The sequence below is a fragment of the Tamandua tetradactyla genome, chromosome 3 (genome assembly GCF_023851605.1).
Source record: "Tamandua tetradactyla isolate mTamTet1 chromosome 3, mTamTet1.pri, whole genome shotgun sequence".
Taxonomy (NCBI): domain Eukaryota; kingdom Metazoa; phylum Chordata; class Mammalia; order Pilosa; family Myrmecophagidae; genus Tamandua; species Tamandua tetradactyla.
In genome coordinates this window covers 17,814,485-17,835,222 of record NC_135329.1, presented here as the reverse complement: position 1 = coordinate 17,835,222, position 20,738 = coordinate 17,814,485, and the positions used below count along the sequence as shown (strand labels likewise).

General features: G+C 42.7%; 1 protein-coding gene across 3 annotated transcripts in view; it reads right to left on the bottom strand.

The window, feature by feature from the left end:
- Positions 1 to 13,922, bottom strand: part of IKBKB (inhibitor of nuclear factor kappa B kinase subunit beta) — a 67,504-nt gene extending 53,582 nt beyond the window's left edge. For 2 of the 3 annotated variants that reach the window (XM_077152604.1, XM_077152601.1), the window contains exons 1-2: positions 13,770 to 13,922; positions 12,980 to 13,103 (exon numbers count right to left, since the gene is read on the bottom strand). In XM_077152604.1, the coding sequence (XP_077008719.1) occupies positions 12,980 to 13,084 (105 nt within the window). In that variant the 5' untranslated portion in view covers positions 13,085 to 13,103; positions 13,770 to 13,922. Of the gene's footprint in view, positions 1 to 12,979; positions 13,104 to 13,502; positions 13,593 to 13,769 lie in introns of those variants that run through there. The other variant, XM_077152602.1, reaches the window with a different exon arrangement.
- Positions 13,923 to 20,738: the final 6,816 nt, after the last annotated feature.

Below are 20,738 nucleotides of genomic sequence, written 5' to 3'. Positions count from 1 at the left end.
CAGAAAATACTCTTATAAAACTCTAAGATACTCTCCGAAGTTGCTTTTGTCAAAGCCCAAAATTGCTTTGGTTCAGCAGTTACCTATGTCTTAAAATATGGCTTTATTGAGATATAATTCATTTACTATACAATTCATCCATTTAAAGCATACAATTAAATACTTTTTAGTATATTTTCAGAGTTTCACAACTATCATTTTCGAATATTAGAACATTTTTATCACCCCAAAAAGAAATCCCATACTCATTAGTGGCCACTCTTCATTTCCTGCAACTCCCTCCTGCCCTAGGTAACCACCAATTGTGTGTTTTTATGGGTTTGTCTGTTCTGAACACTTCATTTAAAAAGAATCATATACTATGTGGTCCTCGGTGACTGGCGTCTTTCATTAAGGATACTATTTCCAAGGTTGATCTATGCTGCAGTCACATGCCTACTTTTTTTTTCCTTCAAGGAAATATTTATTCTTGATTTTCTTCTCAGAAAGATGAAACTGCATGATAAGTATGGCAGGCAGAGAAGAGAGGAAAGCAAAGAAACCAATGTTTGTTAACTACTCACATATTATAACATGACCATTTCCATATTTGTTATATCACAAATTACTCATAATCCTTGAGATAGTCTTATAAACACCATTTCACAGGTGGAGAAATAGAGGCTCAGAGAGGTTGGATAAGTGCACAAAGTCACACAGAGATTAAATGAAGCTAGGATTCAAGCCTAGATCATCTAGTTACATGCTGGAGTGTATCTGACTATGCCAACTGAGAAAAAAATAAAGGAAGAAAGTGCTAATGCATAGGGAACAAATGTGAATGAAATTGTTAATTCATGAGAAATATGACAATGAGATCTTTCAGTGGCCAACTATATACCTAAATTAGACACCACCAGCTCTCTCTTTTGCCAAGCAGTGGCTTCTCCTTATTGTCACACTTGGTGCCATCTGCGCATACAAAGTGGGATCCCTGGGAAGTAAGAACCAAACTGCCACAGGGGGTATTCAGAGGAGTCACACGCCTACTTTTGTGACTACAACAGAATCCTCAGTCCTGCATGTGGCAGCAGGTGTGGAAAACCAGGGTTCTGCCTACTTACTCACCTGCTTTCTTTGTCTGTTAGAATCAAGATCTTTGGCCTAGAAGTTCAGAGGCTCACTTTTAAGTAAAGACAGCCAAAATCTTTAAAAAAAATTTAAGTCTGGTTACAATTAAACCAATTAGTGCCGCTGTATTAGAGAACTAGGATAGAAGTCCATCTAACACTTTTCAGGAATTAGGGAACATATTGCAAGAATAAGATTTCTTCAATCAATGTACGAACAGACTTATGTTATATCTCACAAAACTTTCTCCCCTCTGTGCCACTAGCTTCCCCGGGTTCCTCTAAATTGTCTATTCTCAAACTGAACTGAGTTTGGTTTCAAGTTTCACTTCCCGTTAATATTCAGACTCAAAACATTTTTGCCCAGTTCTATGGTGACTTCATCAATAGCAGCTCACACTGATGCTTTTATAGACGCTGGTTTCCAGTCAGGTGAGATCTCCAGGGAAATGCAGACATGTGGAATGCAGGATCCTACAAATGGCCTAATGCACCAGGCTGCAAAGCAAGGTAAAACTGTGGGAAATGTCTATTTGTCATATGACATTTCAGTGGACAAGTTGAAGCATCAGTTTAGTAAGAGATACTGCAATTCATGGCTTGTTCCCTGAGAATGACTCTTGACTTTTGGATCAAGATATTGAAAAACCTGTACCTATTTTAACTTTAATACACAAAGTAACATATTAGTTTCCTATGGCTGCTATAACAGATTACCACAAACACCATAGTCTAAACAACAAAAATTTATGATCTCACAGTTCTAGAGGTCAGACATCCGAAATCGGTCTCTCAGGGCTAACATCAAGGTGTCAGGAGGCTGGGTTCCTTTCTAGAGGCTCTCGGGGAGAATTGTCTCCTTACCCTTTACAATTTCTAGAGGCCACACACATTCCTTGGCTTACAATGCTCATCCCCCATCCTCAGACACAACAAACAGCCTAGTCCTTCTCACACAGCTCCACCCTGACGCTGACTCTCCTGCCCTTCTCTTCCAATTTTAAGGTCCAACCAACCATTTAAACAGTGCGTTACCGGCACAAAGAGAGATAAATAGACCCACATATCTATGACCAATTGATTTTCAGCAAGAGGGCTAAGTACCTGCAATGGGAAAAGAACAGTCTCTTCAATAAATGATGCTAGGAAAACTGGATATCCATGCAAAAAAATGAAGTTAGAACCCTACCTCATACTATATGCAAAAATCAACTCAAAATGGATCAAGGGCTTTGAAAGAACAGCTAAAACTATAAAACTCTTAGATGATAACATAGGGGCAAGTCTTCATGACTTAGGATTTGGCAACGAGTTTTTAGATGGGACACTAAGCATGAACAACAAAAGCAACAATTGGTAAGTTGTACTTCAGCAGAATTAAAAACTTTTGGATGCCAAAGGATGTCATAAAGAAAGTGAAAAAATCTACAGAATGGGAGAAAATATCTCATAAAGTTTTAACATACAGAATACATAAAGAACTCCTAACAACTCAACAACAGAAAAACAAACAGCCCAATTTAAAAATGGCCGAAGGACTTGAATAGACATTTTTCCAAAGACAAAATTCAAATGGCCAGGACAACAGATACATGAAAAGATGCTAAATACCATTAGCTATTAGAGAAATGCAAATAAAAACCACAAAGAAATACCATTTCACACTAAGGATGGCTATTATTTTTTAAAATGGAAAATAAAAAGTGTTGGAGAAGAAACAATACAAATTTAGTGCAATTGCTGATGGGAATACAAAATGGTGCGGCCCCTGTGGAAAGTAATATGGCACTTCCTCAAAAATATATAGAGAATTAATTACCATATGACCTGGCAATTCTACTTCCAGGTATATACTCAAGAAAAGTGAAAATAGGATCTCAAACAGATATTTGTACATCAATGTTTAAAGCAGCATTGTTCACAAAAGTCAAAAGGTAGAACCAACACAAGTGTTCATCGACAACGAACGGATAAATAAAATGTGGTCTATAAACACAATGGAATATTATTTGGCCATAAGAAAGAATGAGGTTCTAAAACATGTTACAACATGGAAGAATCTTGAAAATATTATGCTTAGTGAAATAAGCAAGGCATACAAGGCCAAATACTGCATGATATCACTTATAAGAGATGACTAGAAATAGTTAATTTGCAAAGATAGAAAGTAAGATTAGAGGTTACCAGGAAATGGAGGGTGGGGGGTGGGCTGAACATTTGTTTAGGAAAAAAAATAAGTTAAAAAATCCAATCATCCTTGCGATTCCACTGGGCCCATCCAAATAATCCAAGATAATCTTCTTATCTAAGGTCAGCTGATCTGCAACCTAAATTCCTCTTTGCCAGGCAACCTGACATACTCACAGGTTCCAGGGATTAGGATGTTTAGACACCTTTGGGGGACCATTATTTTGCTTATCACAAATAGCATGCTTTCTTCATAAAACATGACATAAACCAAAAAAGAGACTTATGAAGTGACTTGAAGAATATTTGGTTAGGTAATCTTCCTGGCCATACCTGGATAAGCAGTCTTTTTTTCCTCTTCGTTTTTAATCAATGGGCATCTCCTTAACAACAGTTAATAATTTGGTCAATATTCTTAAAGACCTTATTTTGTGTAAGACAGATAATCACAGTCTTTTGTCCAACACAAACACTGGGCTGAACACTTGGTTGCCACGTGGCCTAATCCAGAATCCAGGAAAGCATTTTGATATTGAAAAGCTCTTTTTCGCTTCAAATATCCAAACGCAAACCAAAAAGAGTAAATTTAGCAATACGAACACTGAACAAATATCAGAATCACTACACACTGAGACCAAAACTGACTTTTTACTTGTGGACAATTCATCTTAGTCCTGCAGTTGCAGAGGAAATCCTAATTAAAATCCTGTGCCTGATAAAAGTAAATAATAGGGGGAACAAATGTTAAAATAAATTTAGTAGACTGAAATGCGAGGGATCAATGAAAGGGAGGGGTAAGGGGCAATGGTATGTATGAATTTTTTTCTGTTGTCTTTTTATTTCTTTTTCTGAATTGATGCAAATGTTCTAAGAAATGATCATGATGATGAATACGCAACTATATGATGACATTGTGAATTACTGATTACATATGTAGAACAGAAGGATCATATGTCAAGAATGTTTGTGTTTGTTTGTTGTTATATATATTTTTTAATTAATAAAAAAAAATTGAATTAAAAAAAATCCCGTGCCTGGGAATGTCTGATACTTAGATGCAGACACACTGCAACTTTGGACAGTGGCCCTCATCCGCCTCTAGGAAGTATTCTAAACCAGTCCAGCTCGTCCATGAAAACTGTTTTGTTTGACACAGGAACCAAACAGAAAGACTTTCTGCTGTTACAAGCATACCCGCTCTACAGTGGAAAGTTAATTTAGTCAGTACAGAGGCAGCCATGAATGCTGGTTTAACGGACCCTAAGGGTTTTGCTCTTTACCAGCAATGAAATTCAAACAGCAGTGGACGACTTTCTTTTCGCTGATTGGCCTGCAACTCCTTGGAATCTCTGGTCAGTCTGTGAAAACCCAGGCTTGGCTTGAGCTGTCTCAGTATCCTACTTTTATTAATAGACTTCTTGTGTGGGACAACATTTTAAATTGGTTTGCGCTTTGAGGAAATGGAGAAAGGAGCCAAAAGTATTATCTACATTAAATTTAGTTGATTATGACGGGCCTTCAATCCTTTGCCTTTTATAATTAAAAACAAAACTTGTGCTCTGAAGCTATGAAAGTCAGCATTACCCCATACAGCAACTGTTAAAACAAAAGTTGAAAAGTGAAAAGACTTCAACTAGAGATATGAATGAAGCTGATCCGGATAGGACTAAGGTAAATCAGAATATAGGGTAAAGGATGATATGGTCTATATTTTAAAACTTCAACTTCTGTGTGAGACCAGAGGAAGAGATGTTTATTTGGTGCAAAAATTATATTTTTGGTAGCACACTAATTTAATTTATATGGTCAGTTTATTTGAACACCATAATTATATGGAATTTTGAATAGGGAGTGAGAGCTCATTGACTTGTACAGGTTAGTGTGATGCCCTGACACATTCCAGAGTAATTTGCGCAGAGAATAAAAAAAAAAGTATTTGCAAAGCCTCCTTGGGGGATTAGGGAAAAAGGAGGAAATATTAAACTTCCCCACCTGGGAAATTCCTGATACTACTGCAAGCATTGGGGACAACCAATTCAATAGGCTGAGCCCTCAGTCTTGGAGCTCGCCCCTATGAACTTACCCCTGCAGAGGAAAAGCTAAGACTACTTGAACTTTGCCTAAGAGTAAGCCCCAAAGAACCTCTTTTGTTGCTCAGATGTGGCCTCTCTAAGGCAACTCTGCAGATGAACTCACTGTCCTTTCCCCCAACATGGGACATGACTTCCAGGGATGAGCTGAGACCCGGATTCATGGTATTGAGAAAGACTTCCTGACCAAAAGGGGTAAGAGAGAATGAGACAAAATAAAGTTTCAGTGGCTGAGAGATTTCAGACAGTTGAAAGGTTATTCTGGAGGTTATTCTTATGCATTATATAGATATCCCTTTTTAGTTTATGGTATATTGGAGTAGTTGGAGGAAAGCACCTGAAATTGTTGAACAGTGTTCCAGTAGTCCTGATTCTTAAAGATGATTGTATAACTATATAGCTTTTACAGTGTGATCATATGACTGTGAAAACCTGCGGCTGATGCACCCTTTACCCAGGATATGGCCGGATGAGTAAAAAAAATAAGGAAAATAAGTAAATGAATAATGGGGGGAATAAGGAATTTTAAAAAAACAACTGGGTAGATTACAATACTAGTGGTCAATGAGAGGGAGGGATGGGATATGAGGTATGGGATGTATAGGTTTTTTCATTTTTTTTTTTTTCTGGAGTAATGCAAATGTTCTAAAAATGATCATGATGATGAATACACAACTATGTGATGATATTGTGAGCCATTAATTGTATACTTTGGACTGTATGGTGTATGATAATAAAAATATTAAGGAAAAAAAAAGAAACTTGTGTATAAATGTGAATATTAAAGCGCAATATAAAAGGAGAGGCATGTCCTCAGACTTCTGATAGCCACCCAAAGGTGCTATGGCAGAAATGAGCTGGAAAACTAGTCTAAGGGGAACAAGAGGAGCTAGCCCACCTTCTCAAAGTTAGCCTTCTTGTAATGACTCAGAGGAAACTCACAGGAAGCCATGAGTTACTTTTAGAACCTCAGCCCAGAAATCTCAGGCTCTTGTTATCAAGGCAACCATCCAGAAGGTCATCATGGATAAGGAAACAATAAGTAACAACCTCCTCATTACTTCCCAGCCCTGCCCTCCATGATAAATGGTTCAGAAAAGAGAGTGGAAGCTGAGCACAGAGAGATTGCACGGACAGGACCCAGACCTGAGAGTCAAAAGGCCCAGTGTCTGTTATGGCTTCACCACTGACTCAACTGCACACATCCTTTCCCTCAGCACTAAACAGTCTATGCCAAGAGGGTGACTTCTTCAACAGTACTGACACCACAATGGACACAGCGACCTCCAATGCCACCTATAGGGGAGCATAGGGGCCAGGAGCAGGGGCTCTGGGCCCAACAAAGTTGGGGTGAGTCCTCTTTCACCTGGAAAATGTGTGACTTTGGGCCTATTACTTAAGCTTCCTTCTCCATAAGACAGAGATGACTCTACCTCTTCTGGTGTCACCAGTTAAAACGAGATAGCGTGTGTCATATGTAGTGAGCCTCGAATAAATTATAGCTGTTTCCTTCTTTAGCCCTTTACAGATATTGCTATACTCACAGGAATCATCTTCTCTTCTTCCCTCAGTCTACCTAAAGCCTATCTTCTTTTAAGACCCTGCTTAAATTTCATTTCCTCCAAGAAGTCCTGCCTCCCCTCTGAGCACTGAACAGATAATATGAATGCTTTGGCTTCCTGGCTGCTAAAAAAACAAAATACCAAGCAATGGGCTGCTTTAACGGCAGGAAGGATAGGGTTATTTCTTCTTTTCCCAAATCTTTGAAATCAGTATTCTTGGCGAACTGACCGATTGGGTCAACATCTTTAAGACTATGAAACACAACGAAGATTATGCTTAAGAGAGTTTAGTCTTGTCCAGTGAAGAAACCAAGTAAAAGTAAGCACTACTTCATTGAAAGAATAATTTCCTTTTTATCTTTCCAGTGCATACATTACCTCATTTCATCTTCAATAGTATTTCCCATGGCCTGGGGCAGTGCTGCCCAATGTCTCACATCCAAGTGCACTTAGAACGTGAGAAAGTTTAACAGGCACCCGGGGGCATTTTCCCGTGCTTTTGGAGGGCAGGTGCCGCAGGCCAGTTCCTGCCCAGCTTGCTGAGAGCTGAGGAGGCCAACAGCTTAGCATCATATGATCCATGTGGGAAGTCACAGCCTAAGGCCTGAAGCTAACCAGTGACAGCCGGAATTTGAACCTAGGTGTGTGATTTTGAGTCACATGGGCTTTTTTTTTTTTACTCCCTTTCTCCGAAAAGGTGCTACAGGCTGTGATTACTCAGGTGTATCCTTTTCTTTCCCCTTTGCGTTTAACAGAGGTCTTACTGAAAATATCCAGGCAGAGAAATAGCACTGCTAAGTGGTTTGTGCTATGCCTTGGGCTGCAGGTTTTAGGGAGTGACAACATAGCAAGGATTGTCAAGGCCCTTGCTTGGTAGGAGAATCAAGGAAACTCCAGGAAGCAGGGTTGAGATCATTTGTTATGCTGCCCTTCCTCACTGGGAGATTTTCATTTTTGGAGTTCTCTGTATTTTGTCTCTAAAGGAGGGTTTTTCCCTTAGTGCTTCAAAAAGCACTATCGTAGGATCACAGAAATAAAGGAGAACCTAAGGAATCAAATGATATTTAAGATACTGCTTAATATTTAGAATTCAAGTAACTCTGCTATCTGTATTTATAGATTTTTTTCCTTCCTTGCTTTAATTTTAAATTGGTTTATAAAACACATTGTACAAACAGGCTTTACGATGATTACTCAGATTTTTTTTTTTAATATGCCTATGGACAAGCTAAGATATCTATTTTAAGATTTCCATATATTAATTGTAAAAATATTTGTATCTTCATATTTTCCTGAAATAAGGAAAATATTTAGTAACACAGGTCATTACTATCTCAATGCAGATATTTCTAAGAACTTTCTACTTGATATTTTGAGAACATTCACAGTTTTGACAGCTGATCAAATGGTATCTAAGTTAGTTGATTTTTCTTTTGCATGGGCAGGCACCGGGAATCGTAAGTTAGTTTTTAATACTTAGAATTTAAGAACTTTGCTATCCGAACATGTAGATTTTTTCTTTCTTGCCTTAATTTTAAATTGGTTTATGAAGCTTACTGTGCAAACACAGGCTTTACAACGATTATATGGATACTGTATCTAAATATGCCTATGGTTAAGCCAACTAATATACATTTTTGGTGGTTCTAAATGTATTGTTTGATTTCTTAAATTAAAAATATGGGGGGAAAAAAAGGAGTCCCTAAGGAATACTGAGAATGCTCTGGGAGCCCTTCAACTTGGCTCCACCACCATGGGGAAGCCACAAGACACAGTGAAAAAAAAAACGCAAGGTTGGTATTCAAATAGGTGTAGATTCAGAGTCCTGCTTCTTCCCTAAATGTCTCTTTGGGCAAGTTACTTAACCTCTCCGTGCTTCCATTTCCTCAGCTATAAAACAGGAATAAAGACAATATTCTTTCCTGTTAGGGTCACTGTGAGGCCTGGAGATAAAGAACGTAAAATAGCTGGTCAAATGCCAGCACACAGTAGGTTGTCAATAAATGATGGATCTGATTCCTATGGACCACGTATCTGACTGAGGAAACCAACACGTAGACTCTTTCACATGATTTCTCTCTTGTGATAAATCAAAAGAAAAAGTTTCCTAATAACACGGAGTAACAGGAAACTCATGTTGGTGTTATGTTAAGTATAATCATTTCACTTCGCTGCAGTCATGTAATCTACACCGCCACAGCCCAGCTGCTTTCTCCAAGAGGCTCTGAACAGAGGACATACTGTTCATCTTCTAATCCTGGGCACTGATGAAAGAACCTCCCCTAAGCACCCAAACCAGCCCTGAGGTTTCCCAACAGAGGACTAACGCAGGGCATGGGAGAGAGCTGCCTGGACTTGGTCACTCGTCCACAGACATTTACTAGGAATTTGTAAATACTTCCTCTCCTTCGGGCCCCTCCCCACTTTCTATTCTAAGTCCTGTTACTTTCCCCTAAACTATCTCTGAACTCTGTCTACTTCTCTCCATCTCTACCATCAGACCAGGCCAAACCTCTTCATGTCCAAGTGAGGTAACTGCTCTCCCAGGTTAGAGGAGTGGGCTCTAGTGGTGTGACCTGGAACTGGTGAGCTCCAGCTCCTGAGAGCTGACTGGTAAATGAAATTCAGGGAAAGTGATGAGAGCTGGTCATTTAACTGTTAGTCGCTTGACATCAGCCATGGTGGAGCAGTTACCCTACAGTCATCGGTAAACATTAAGAATCAGGGCATTTTTTTGGAGAGCTGGTCTACCAGCACACCCCTGCCCGGGCCCCTCCCCATCTGTCCCTGCAGTCAGAGTGAAGACCACTTCAATGTGTTCCTGTTGCTCTTAGGATCAAAACTCAACCTTGTCAGCCTTAAATTGCCTCCAGGACCCTGCAGGTTCTGACTTACCTTCTACCTCTCCAGCTTCCCCTTGAACCTTGTTCCCTCTTGTCCTCTCCCTTCCGATCACAATGGCTTCAGTTCTGCCTTCTTGTTATGTCCTATCACCCACAGAGGCCTCTGAACTAGGGACTACTTCTGCCCGGAACTCTCCTCCCATTTTCTCTACAGGGCTACCTGGCTAACTGCTACCAGTCCCTCAAATCTCAGCTCAGGTGTCACTTCCTGGGGAGACCTTTCCTGACCCCCTACTAGATCCCACCCCCTCATATAAGGTTGCATTGCACTGTGTCTTTCTTCCTTGTTGCACGTATCATACTTATGAAGTTACATTGTGATCAGTTGATTAATGTCTCTTTTTCCCCAAAAAGGTTTATTTTAATCACCATTCTATTCATAGCAGACACTCAATAAATATCTGTGGATTGAATAAGTGAATGACTTTGTGCATCTACCATACGTAGAACATCATGACAGATGTTCTGGGGGAACTAAAAGAAGTCCAAAGCCAGACACAGCCCTGGCTCACCAGGAATTTAAACAGCCTTGACAAGACACACTCCTACACACAGTGAGGATTTGCAAATGAGTGGAGCTGGAGGAATTCAATGGAAGGACTAACTCCCACGGAATGAGGCAGTCAGTGATCCACATCCACGGATGAGGGTTTATGGGGGAGGTGGCCTGGAGCTAGTCCTGGAGGGACGGGAAGAATTTTTGTAAAGGAGGCAGGGAGTGGGAGGCTTGACCCAGAAAGGGCTCAGCAAATCCACCTGTCAGGAGTCAATAAAGGGAGGTAAGGTTAGAAAGGAAGGGGTCAGACCACGGGGGTGGGGGTGGGGAATCTCAAGCAACAGACTGAGAAACCCAGCTATCGGCTTTTAAAAAATAAAGAGAACATTAAGCATTTTGAACAGGGGAAGGCAGTAATCCTAGAAGACTAATACAGAGACATACACAAACACACACTCCAAGCCCACATCTATCAAGCCAGAAACAAATTCCACTTGGCAACATCTGAGCTCTCCATGCCCAGAGAGCAGACGGAAGTCATTTCAAGCCAGAGGTGACAGACATATGGCACATTTGGACAGAACTCTTTTTCAAAGGAAACCAAGATGTCTCTAGTTAAGCTGCAGTGAGATATTTGCTGTAGTCAAAAGACTTTTAAAAGCACTGGCCTGTCCAGAGGCACCCAGCCCAGTTATACGTGGTGCTGGAGCATAATCTGGCTCTCTGGGTTTAAAATGAAGCCCTTGGCTAGACTATAATCTGGACAAACTTAAGCAGGTGGTATTTCTAAGGCCTCCTCAGCCAAGGATTTGCTGAAGTACTAGTTTCCACAAGGGGGGTGAAAATGTTACCACCTCTGCCTTCCAGCTCTGGATCCCGTATTCTTCCATGCAGTCAAGAGCTGGCAGGATTCAGGGCAGGGCCTAGAATGTCTCCCAAGTCAATGGCCAAGGAGAGTGGCTCTCTGGAGTGACCCTCTGCCATGGCTGGCCAGCTACCTCAACGTCTTGCAGTGCTGGCTGCAGCCAGGCTCTTGGGGAGTAGAGTACAATTTGTCATCCCTTTAGTCAGAAAAGGTGCTCAACAGCCCCCTTGATTAAAAGGATAGCTGCCTTTCTTCAAGGAATACAATGGCTCTGAATTTTGGAGCAGGAAGTTAATTTCAGCTATTTGGTGAGTGACTTAAGTCAGGGTTCCTCTAGGACAATCGTCTCCAAACTAGGTTTATGCACCCCAGGGGTTGCCCAAGATAATCTAATGGAATCGAAAAATAAAAAAATAAAAAATAAATTAAGCTCTTCTAATATTAACTGATGTTGGCACATTCTTTAGGTCATTTGTCAGAAGGTAACATGCCATGTTTGATATATCCTGAGGAAGGAGGCATTCCACAGGCAGAGGGGTGCCAGGGGCCTATGGAGACACGCTGCAGGTCATGTGCGCCCTGGTGAAGTAGCATTATGGATGCATTATCCAGTCTAAGTAAAACTGACAGTTACAGATTGATTCAGGCCCCCACCCTCCCTCAAAGACATGTTCAAGTCCTAAGCCCTGGTCCTGTGGATGTGAACCACTTGTAATCAGGATTTTTGAAGATCCTATTGAGACAAAGCCAAACTGAAACAGGGTGGGCCTTAATCCGATATGACTGGAGTCCTTATATGCAAAGGAAATCTGCAGATGGTATCAGGTGGATGAGGAGACAGACTACCAGGTGGCAGGCGGAGACTGAGTTCTGGATTACCAGCAAATCACTAGGCTCAAGTACTGGAGGAAGCACCGCCTGCAAGAGATCTTGACTCTGGACTTCTTCCCTCCAAAACTGTGAGATAATAAATTTCTGTTGTGTAAGTCAACCAGCCTGGGATAGCTCTTACTGCAGCCCTGGCAAACTAAGACAATAACTCTCAAAATGAACAAATAGCATAAAGAGATTCCTGCAGAGAACTTCAGGACATATCATACCTACACAAGCAAGGAGGGACATGGTAGAACCGGCACTTCTAGCACAAGTAGCTCATTATAAAGAGCAGGAATAAAAAAAATGAGGATCTGATGAAATCCAAAAAGAAATCAGTCTAAATAATTCAAAATTCTAAATCTGAAGTGTAGATTTTCATCCACTATCCTTAATGACATTCTTAACTTCTGTGCAGATCCAGGTATTTCACGTTGTAAGATACTGTAAATGATACTGAGAAGACATCACAAATAGCAAAATATTTTAAAATATTATTTCATTACCGTCATCCTTAAAATTTTCCTATTTTTGGGTGCTTTATAATAGTTATATATTAGCATGTAACAGTATATGACATTCTAATACTTGCATAAGTTTAAAATATACATAATTGGAGCCAAGAGCTTCACTTTATTGTTATTATTATTTCACTATCTATTATGGTGGTGCGGTCCATTAAAATTGGAGACTAACCTAAAAAGTCAGCTTAGCTGCCCCTAGAAACCCCCTTCCCAGTCCCTCTTCTCATTCACTGCTAAGAATTCCACCACCAAAGGCTAGCACCATTCACCTACCCAGAACAGTGTGGGGTAGAAATTTGCAGTGCCAAGGGGCAGTGAGAGAAGCGTGCCCCCCACCCCCACCCCTTCCCGGGCTGCACAGAGCCCCTACCTGATTGTGCCATCGGATGACGTTTCCAAATCCCCCTGTCCCAAGTCGTTCTTTCATTTCCCAAGCCCCACATGTCTGGGTTGGCAGGGAAGGTGACCAGTTCATTACTGACGTCCTGATAACTCTGTAAGCAATTGGGGATGGGGGGCAAAGGGTTATTATGGTTAAGAAAAAATGGGGCAGGTCCCTGCTCAAGGGGATGGAGAAGGTAAGAGATGGACTTGCCCTTTAGCGTGGGAGAAGAAAAAAACTGAACTGCTTTTTACTTAGCGAATAAACCGGGATTTTTTTGGTGTGGTTTTTTGTTTTTGTTTTTTTAGTTTGTGTTTTGGTTTTGGTGGCAAACTTTTTCTCTCTCATCACCTTCCATCCTCCCACTCTCGTGGGAGGAAGTAAAGAGGAAAGTCACTCAAGGGAGATGATGCCCTACACTCCATGACCTCCAAAGGGGATCCTCGGCTGACCTGCCCGCATCCTCCCACAGGGGACGAGAGAGTCTTGTTTCTGGGCTCCCCACGCTCACCTGTTTCTTTGCAAGGTTCTTTACAAGAATCACGGCTCCCTCCCAATGCCACCATCCTCTAAGCTGCCACCTGGAATCCCCAGGCCGGGGCTGTTCTCCTGGGCCTCCCAACTCGAACCCGTGGCCCCCCGACTTTTAAACTCGACAGAAGTTTCTTCCAGAGCCTCAAGTGAGGATGGAGACGGACAAGTGGACTTGGACAGAGGACCAGCGGGGTCTCCAAGTGGACACGACGCTCTCGGTCCCGCGCCCGCCCGTGGGACTCACCTGTCGGCAGGGACGCGGGGCGGGGGAGAGGCTCCCCGGGGCTGGGGAGGCGGGGCCTGGGGCAGCAAGACCAGGGGCTCTGGTACCACTCAGAAGACATTAAAATGCGGGAATCTCAAACCAACCAGCAGCGCGCGACTTCCTGAAACACTTCCTGCTCTGACGTCATGGGGCACGTGGGCCGGCGCACCGCTCTTAAAGGGGCCGCGGCGGCGCGTGGGCTCCGCCCTCCCCCCCCCCCCCCCCGAAGCCTGCCTTTCCCCAGGGCTCTCCGCCCCACGTGGCCCCCGGGAGGGATGCGGGTGGCTCCTGAACGACTGGGCGGAACTGAACAGAACTGTGCTCCCCGAGATAAAAGAGTCTTCAAACGAACCCCAGCACGCCAGTGTTCTCTATAGGGAAATGCCGGGAACCTGCAGCGGTGTCCAGGGCAGAAGGGATGGGGGATTTCCTCTGCCCAGCCCTGCTAGGGTAAACCTGACCTCGCTTCCCAGACGTGGAGCAGGTGGAATTTCCCCCGCGTCCCCGCTAGGATTGATTTAGGGACTGTTAGCCAGAATCGCTGTTGCCCTCCTGGGCTCCTGCTGCGCCTCCCGTGTCTGGAGGTTCCTGTCTCTGTATCAAGAATGACAAATCCCAGCTGTACTTCTCAGCAGTGACACCTCCCTCCCCGACCACCCCCTCACCCCCACACACACAAAAAAAAAGAAGAAAAAGAAAAAAAAAAAACCAACCCTAGTAGTATAAAACTGAACTCGAGTTTCAGCTCCAGTAAGGCTCTCGACCCGAGGTTAAGCGTTCATTTCCTCCGCACTTGGCATTATAATAAGGTCTTTAATATTAAGTTTCTGGATCTTGTGGCATTCTGTTGGTATACAATGGAGTTGTGTGTGTGTGTGTGTGTGTGTGTGTGTGTGTGTGTGTGTGTGTGAGTTGGTATATTTAATCAAGAAGGAAAAAGGGATTAAAGGAAACCTGAAGGTGGTAATAATAGCTCACATTTATAGAGTGCTTGCTAAATGCCAGGTGCTTTCCTAAACTCTGTACTTAGATTTCGGGTCATTTAAGGTTACTTTACAAATTAAATAATACTGCATTATTATTACCCTCACTTTGCAAATGAGGAAACTAAAGCATACAGAGGAAAACTCTTCATCTCAAAGCCACAGGGCTAGTAAATGGAAGATGTGAGATTTAACCCCCAGTAGCTGGTTCCTAGGCAGATGCTCTTAATATTTGATTAAAAATAACAGGCTAAGAGGTTCAACCTAAGGAGGCAAACTGGGTTTTGAATTCAGATACTGCTGTCAATTAGCTCGAAGAATTAAGGAGAAATTATTTAACCACTCCAAGCCTCCATTTCCTCTTCTTTTAAATGTAGGCAATATTAGGGTGAGTCACATGAAATTGCCATTTTTTAAATAAATCAAACAGCATCAATTAAAGTTCAGCAATTTTCTTTGGTCCAGCCTAAGAGCAGCAAGAGGACAGGAAGGCACACAAGTGGCAGAGGAGGTGCCAGTTCAGTTTCCCTGAGGGGCCAGTGAGGTAATGGTAACGGTAGTGCCTGACCCAGTGGACACTCCTGTCTTCCTAAACAGGGTCCAAGGTTGCAATTAACTTTGGGGAACATATTTCAGCTCATTAGCACAAAGTAATGATGCCTGGCATATTCCAAGTGCAATATACGTGTTTGTTTAATAATTAAATCAAATTAAACAAATATTTATTTAGCACCTACTTGTGCTGAGCTCTGCTTAGGATATGTATGACATCATGAAAGCTTCTTTTTAATCCTGTCACCACTGATAATCACTGTCCCTGAGAAATTTAGCAAGATATCCACTGACATGCCCAAGGTTGACTCTGCACCATTTTCCTTTGAGTTCTCATTCTGCTGAGTCCAGAACAGCTTGTTCTTCAATTGAACATAAATCTCTTTGATAAAGTCGCATACACTGCTAGTTTTTTAAAAAAATAAGTGCATGATGAGCCAGGAAAGAGCCTGTGAATTTTATCATGTCCCAAGATATTTATCATCTTAAACTCCTTTTTTCCTTCCAGATAAGATATGCCCAGAATACCGTGTCTGGTATCTTTCCTGCTCTGGAGGATGTGAGCAGACTGCTCATAACAAGACATTTTCAGATGGCAGCAGAAAAACGTTCCTTCTTCTTCCTGCTTTGAAACCGAGTGTCCTAGTTAGCAGAAGCTATAGGATAATCAAGAAATACTGGAGAGGGCATAGCATAGCTCTGGGCACCGCTGACCACAGGGAATTCAACCAATGCAAGTCTCATCACAGACACTTAGAATCTTATTGAGAACATAAGACCCACAGAGAGCCAACAGGTAACTGGAGATCAGAACAAGGCAACACAAACTCAGGTGCTAATTTGTTCTGCTGTAGAGGCAGTATAGTAGGTTAGTGATGAGGATAAGGTTTCTTAATATTGTTTCATTTAAAATAAAATCTTATTCCAGAGGAAGTCAAAGACAATGATTTTCTTAAGCATCTTTTTGTAGCATCCTTTGCGAAAACCCTGCTGCTATTGGAACACTGCCTCTCACCTTAACAGCAGCTGGGCAAAGCAACCCTGAGTTCCTTTGAATGAGGAAAGGATTGTTTTCTGAGCCACCTGAGAGGAGAGTAGGAAGAGTGAGCTTAGAAGATATCAAGACAATAAAATAGAGCACTCCATCTTGGGAGGATTTTCCTGGCACCCTAGTACCAAGTTTGTTTTCTCTCAGCCCTGCTGAGGACTCTGCAAGTCAGGGCTTGTTCCTTCAACAAACAAAAATTCTGCTGCCAGAAAGGTTGGAAAAACTTGTTTTGTTGAAAGGAATAAAGAAATCTGCCTTTCTTCTGCAAGAGTTGGTGGGAGATGGGGGGTGGACTGGCAGAGACTGAAAAGGAGAGTCAACACAGCTCGGATCTTCAGAGCTCAGTATAAGAACTGGCTGCAGAAGAGGAAGGAAAGAAATTGCAGGCAACTCCTATCTCTGAGAACAGGACCTGAGCCAGTGGTGAAACTTGGAGAGAAGCAGAGTCAGCCAAGTCATCATGCTTCAAATTTTGGGTGAAACACTGAAGGCTGGAAACTCAGAGCCCTGGGTCACCCTCCCTGGAGGGTGGCTTGGGAGAGGAAATCATTTTGCATGCTCCCTTCACATTTACACACACATGTTTTTATTCCAATAAAATCCATTTAAAGAGGAAGCAGTCACTAAAGGGCCCATCCTTTGTGGTGGAGAATCTGTGGGTATGAACTGGGCACATCAGCTGATAGCTGTGTTCCTTCATCACCTCAATTCTGAGCTCCTCCTTTGGCTCAGGGATTTTGTTCACTGCTGCATCCCCAGTGCCTGAGGCATAATAGATGCTCAAGAAAAATTTACCGAATTAAATAATCAGTCAACCAGTGCAAAGACCCGTAATGCTGCACTCTTTAGCATTGGATGTACGTGGACCCTGGAGTCTGAAAGAGATCTGGGTTTTAATGCTGACTCTGGCTTCATGGACTCAGACAATTTACTTTACCTCCCTGAGCCCTGGTTTCTGTATCTACAATCTACTCTTCCTGGTTATGTGATTTAAGTGAGATAATAGATGTAAAGAGTTTAGGACAGAGCCTGGCACTTTTTAAGCCTGCATGATTTTTTTGATGCAATAGCCTAGGTGTCAGCAGAGATTCCTGTCCTTATGATTCAAGTAAAATCGCTTCAAACCCTCCCCTCCCCTTGATGTAAAAGACCCTGTACCCTTTCTCTTTCCCATCTCTCCAGGAATTGGTGTAAGCGGTGGTGGAGCTGGCCTGTGGTGGCGCATGAGGCTAGTGGTATGTTTCTTACTCAGCCAATTCTGACTCCTACTTTCACTAAATTCCCAAACACCCTTTCCAAATAGGTCCTCCTCCCTACATGACCGGTTATTTTGTCACCACACTCTCCCCATCTAGTCCTTCATAGCACTCGTCACTACTTTTAGCATGTTATTTGTTTACTGTCGGTTGCCTGCCTCCCAGCAGTTAATGCTGTCAGTCCCCTGTCTATTCTAATTCCGCTGTTCTAGCATCACGTCGTGCTGGCCACACAGTAATAATAACAGTAGTAGCAAACATTTGACTGCTCAGTAGGTGCTCAGCGATGATGTGTATATTGAAGGAATTGGATCAGTCTATGTGTCATTTTTCATTCCTGGGCCTGTGATTTCTGTTCCTTATCCAGATGTGGAAGTCAGCCCTACTCCTTGATTTTATCCAATAATCATTTAAAGAAGAACTTCATATTCAACAGATTTTACCGGAGGTTTGGAGCGATGGAAGGGTTTATATCATAGTGCCTGCCACAAACACATTAAGATCTAATATCCGACAACCTCTCTCAAAAGTTCCCCTTGTCCAGCTCCTGGGCCCCCACCCTGCCCAACCCCTCTCCACTCCCTCTCCTCTCCAGCCCCTCAGGCCTCCTGCTCTTGAGCAAAGAGACAGATCCCTCCCAAGTTCTCCTGCACAGCAGCCCAGCTCTCCAAGGCCACAACTCCCAATCTGGGTTAGGGCCAGCAAGCATGAACCTGCCATCGTCGTGGGGTGGCGGGAGGGTTGGGGGGACATCCAGTGGGCAGCACAGGGCTTTTTTTGTTTTGTATTGTTTTTTCAATTTTTTTTAACTTTTTTTAATCGTATAGTATAACATATATACAAAGCAAAGAAATAAAAAAGCAATAGTTTTCAAAGCACTCTTCAACAAGTAGTTACAGGACAGATCCCACAGTGTTCTTTAGGTGTTTGATATAAATCTCTGGTGAAACCATCAAGGCTTAGAGATTTATTTTACAGAAGCTTTTAAAGTATGCATTCAATTGTCTTTAATGTTTGTAGGGCTATTCATATGTCTACTTCATCTTGATTGATTTTTGGTAGTTGGAGGGTTTGGGGGGGAATTGATCTGATTCTTTCATTTATTTATTTATTTTTGCATGAGCAGACACCGGGAATCGAACCCGCATCTCCGGCATGGCGGGTGAGAATTCTGCCACTGAGCCACTCTCACACTGCCTGATCCGATTCTTTTTTTTTTTTTTAATGTTACTTTTTTAAAATACCAAAAAACACCAAACAAACGCAAACATTCCTATTTTGATCATTCCATTCTACACATATAATCAGTAATTCACAATATCATTCCATAGTCAGCACAGGTGTTACCTTTACCCTTTTTTGCTTTTGAATGCCCGAGACCACGCCCCCCAGGCCGGTAGTCTTTCCTGCCCGGTCCATCGCCCGACCCGCCGGCTCGCGGGCTGTGGCTTCCCAGGCCCACGTTACCGAAGCCAGACCGTGGGGCCCCCAGCCCGCCTCTGCGAGAGCAAAGCCTCCGTCAGGTCCTGGGCTACCGGAGGGCCACCTAGTCTGTGTCTCCTGTCCTCCCTGTCCCTGCCCTAGCCCACGCCTCTGTAAGAAAAAGGCACCTGCAGTGATTTGATTTCAGTTATGCCTTCCCTCCCTGCCTTACCCCCAGAAAGTAGAAACCCTGACAGATGGGGTTTTTTGGTCCTAAATAACATTTCTTCCTGTCCACTGTCACTATTACCTCTACTGAGTCGATTCACACTGGGGTGAGGGGGGGGGGTCAGTCAAATGGATGAAAAATGGCAGAACCCAGAAAAATGATTCTTAAGGGAAAAAACTGTAGACCGCTACTCATTTCATTACAAGAGGATGTTGGGTACTTTAAATTCATAGATAATCTCTCTGCCTTATTTGGGCCATTTTTAAAAAATCAGGTTTATATAGGTATAATACCACACAATAAAATTTAACAATTTAAGTGAACAGTGAATGAGTTTGTCAAAACAGTGTATATAGCCTTGTGACTGTCACCAAAATCATGATACCAAACATTTCCCCAAAAGGTGACCTTATCCTTTTTCTTGCCAATCAATCCCCTGGACTCCCATTTCTTAACCATCGCTGATCTGCAGTCTCTAGAGTTTTGCATTTGGGCCAATTTTAATTTAACGTCACAGCTACAAATTTCTAGAGAACTGCTAAGGTGTGGCCAGACGGCTGGGTTGGGCTGGATTTCTCATGCAGCAGAGTCAGAGGTCCGGGAGATGACCAAATGGCTGACCTATTGGGAAGGGCTCAATGAACAGCTCCGGAATAATGCGGAGCCACCTTAGCCTGGGCGGGAAAGGGCTTCTCATCGTGAGCCTGCAGAGCTCCAGCCAAGAATGAGGAACAGAAAGAAAAAGGAAAAAAAAAAAAAAAGCTGCCCACCCAGAACCACACGGGGTACACGGTTTAGAGGGAGAAAGGCTGGAAAAGGCCTCAAAAACCCTGAAGATGGGCACTTTAATTAAAGGTCTGAGCTGGGTTGCAATTCAACTGTCAGACCCAAATGCATCCGGGGCCTAGGGCTGTGTCTGTACTTCCCCTTTTCGGGGTGCCTGTCCCACCTACCTGCTGCAGAGGGCTGCTGGTAAAGCTCAGTGGCCGGACCACCAAGTGGGTAGAGGGAACACAGGACTCCCACCCACCTCCTAAGTGGCCTGGGGCTCACTTAGGGCTCAGCCCCCCACCTCACCTGTCCGGTTCTCCCAATTCTCATGCTATGGGCCTCAGCCTCCCATCCTTGGCCATCAAGTGGGACATTTAAATTTTAATTGGAAGAAGGAAAGGAAGGAAGGAAATTAACTTGTATTAAACTTCTCTGGCCAGAAGGGAGGAAAAACTCAAACAGTAAAGATAAAGACACAAAATGGGAAGTAAGATTCTCTCCCTGGCTTGCTCCCTCCTCTCCCTGCCTCCCACCTGCGACAGAGACAACGCTGTGGAAAGTTTCTTATATATTCTTTCTACAGATAAAAGGGAAACTTTTTTCTTCAAGCAATATAATATACAGACACGGGTCTGAACCTCCCTTTATCACTGCATAATGTATTTTGGAGCTCTATCAATGCCGGCA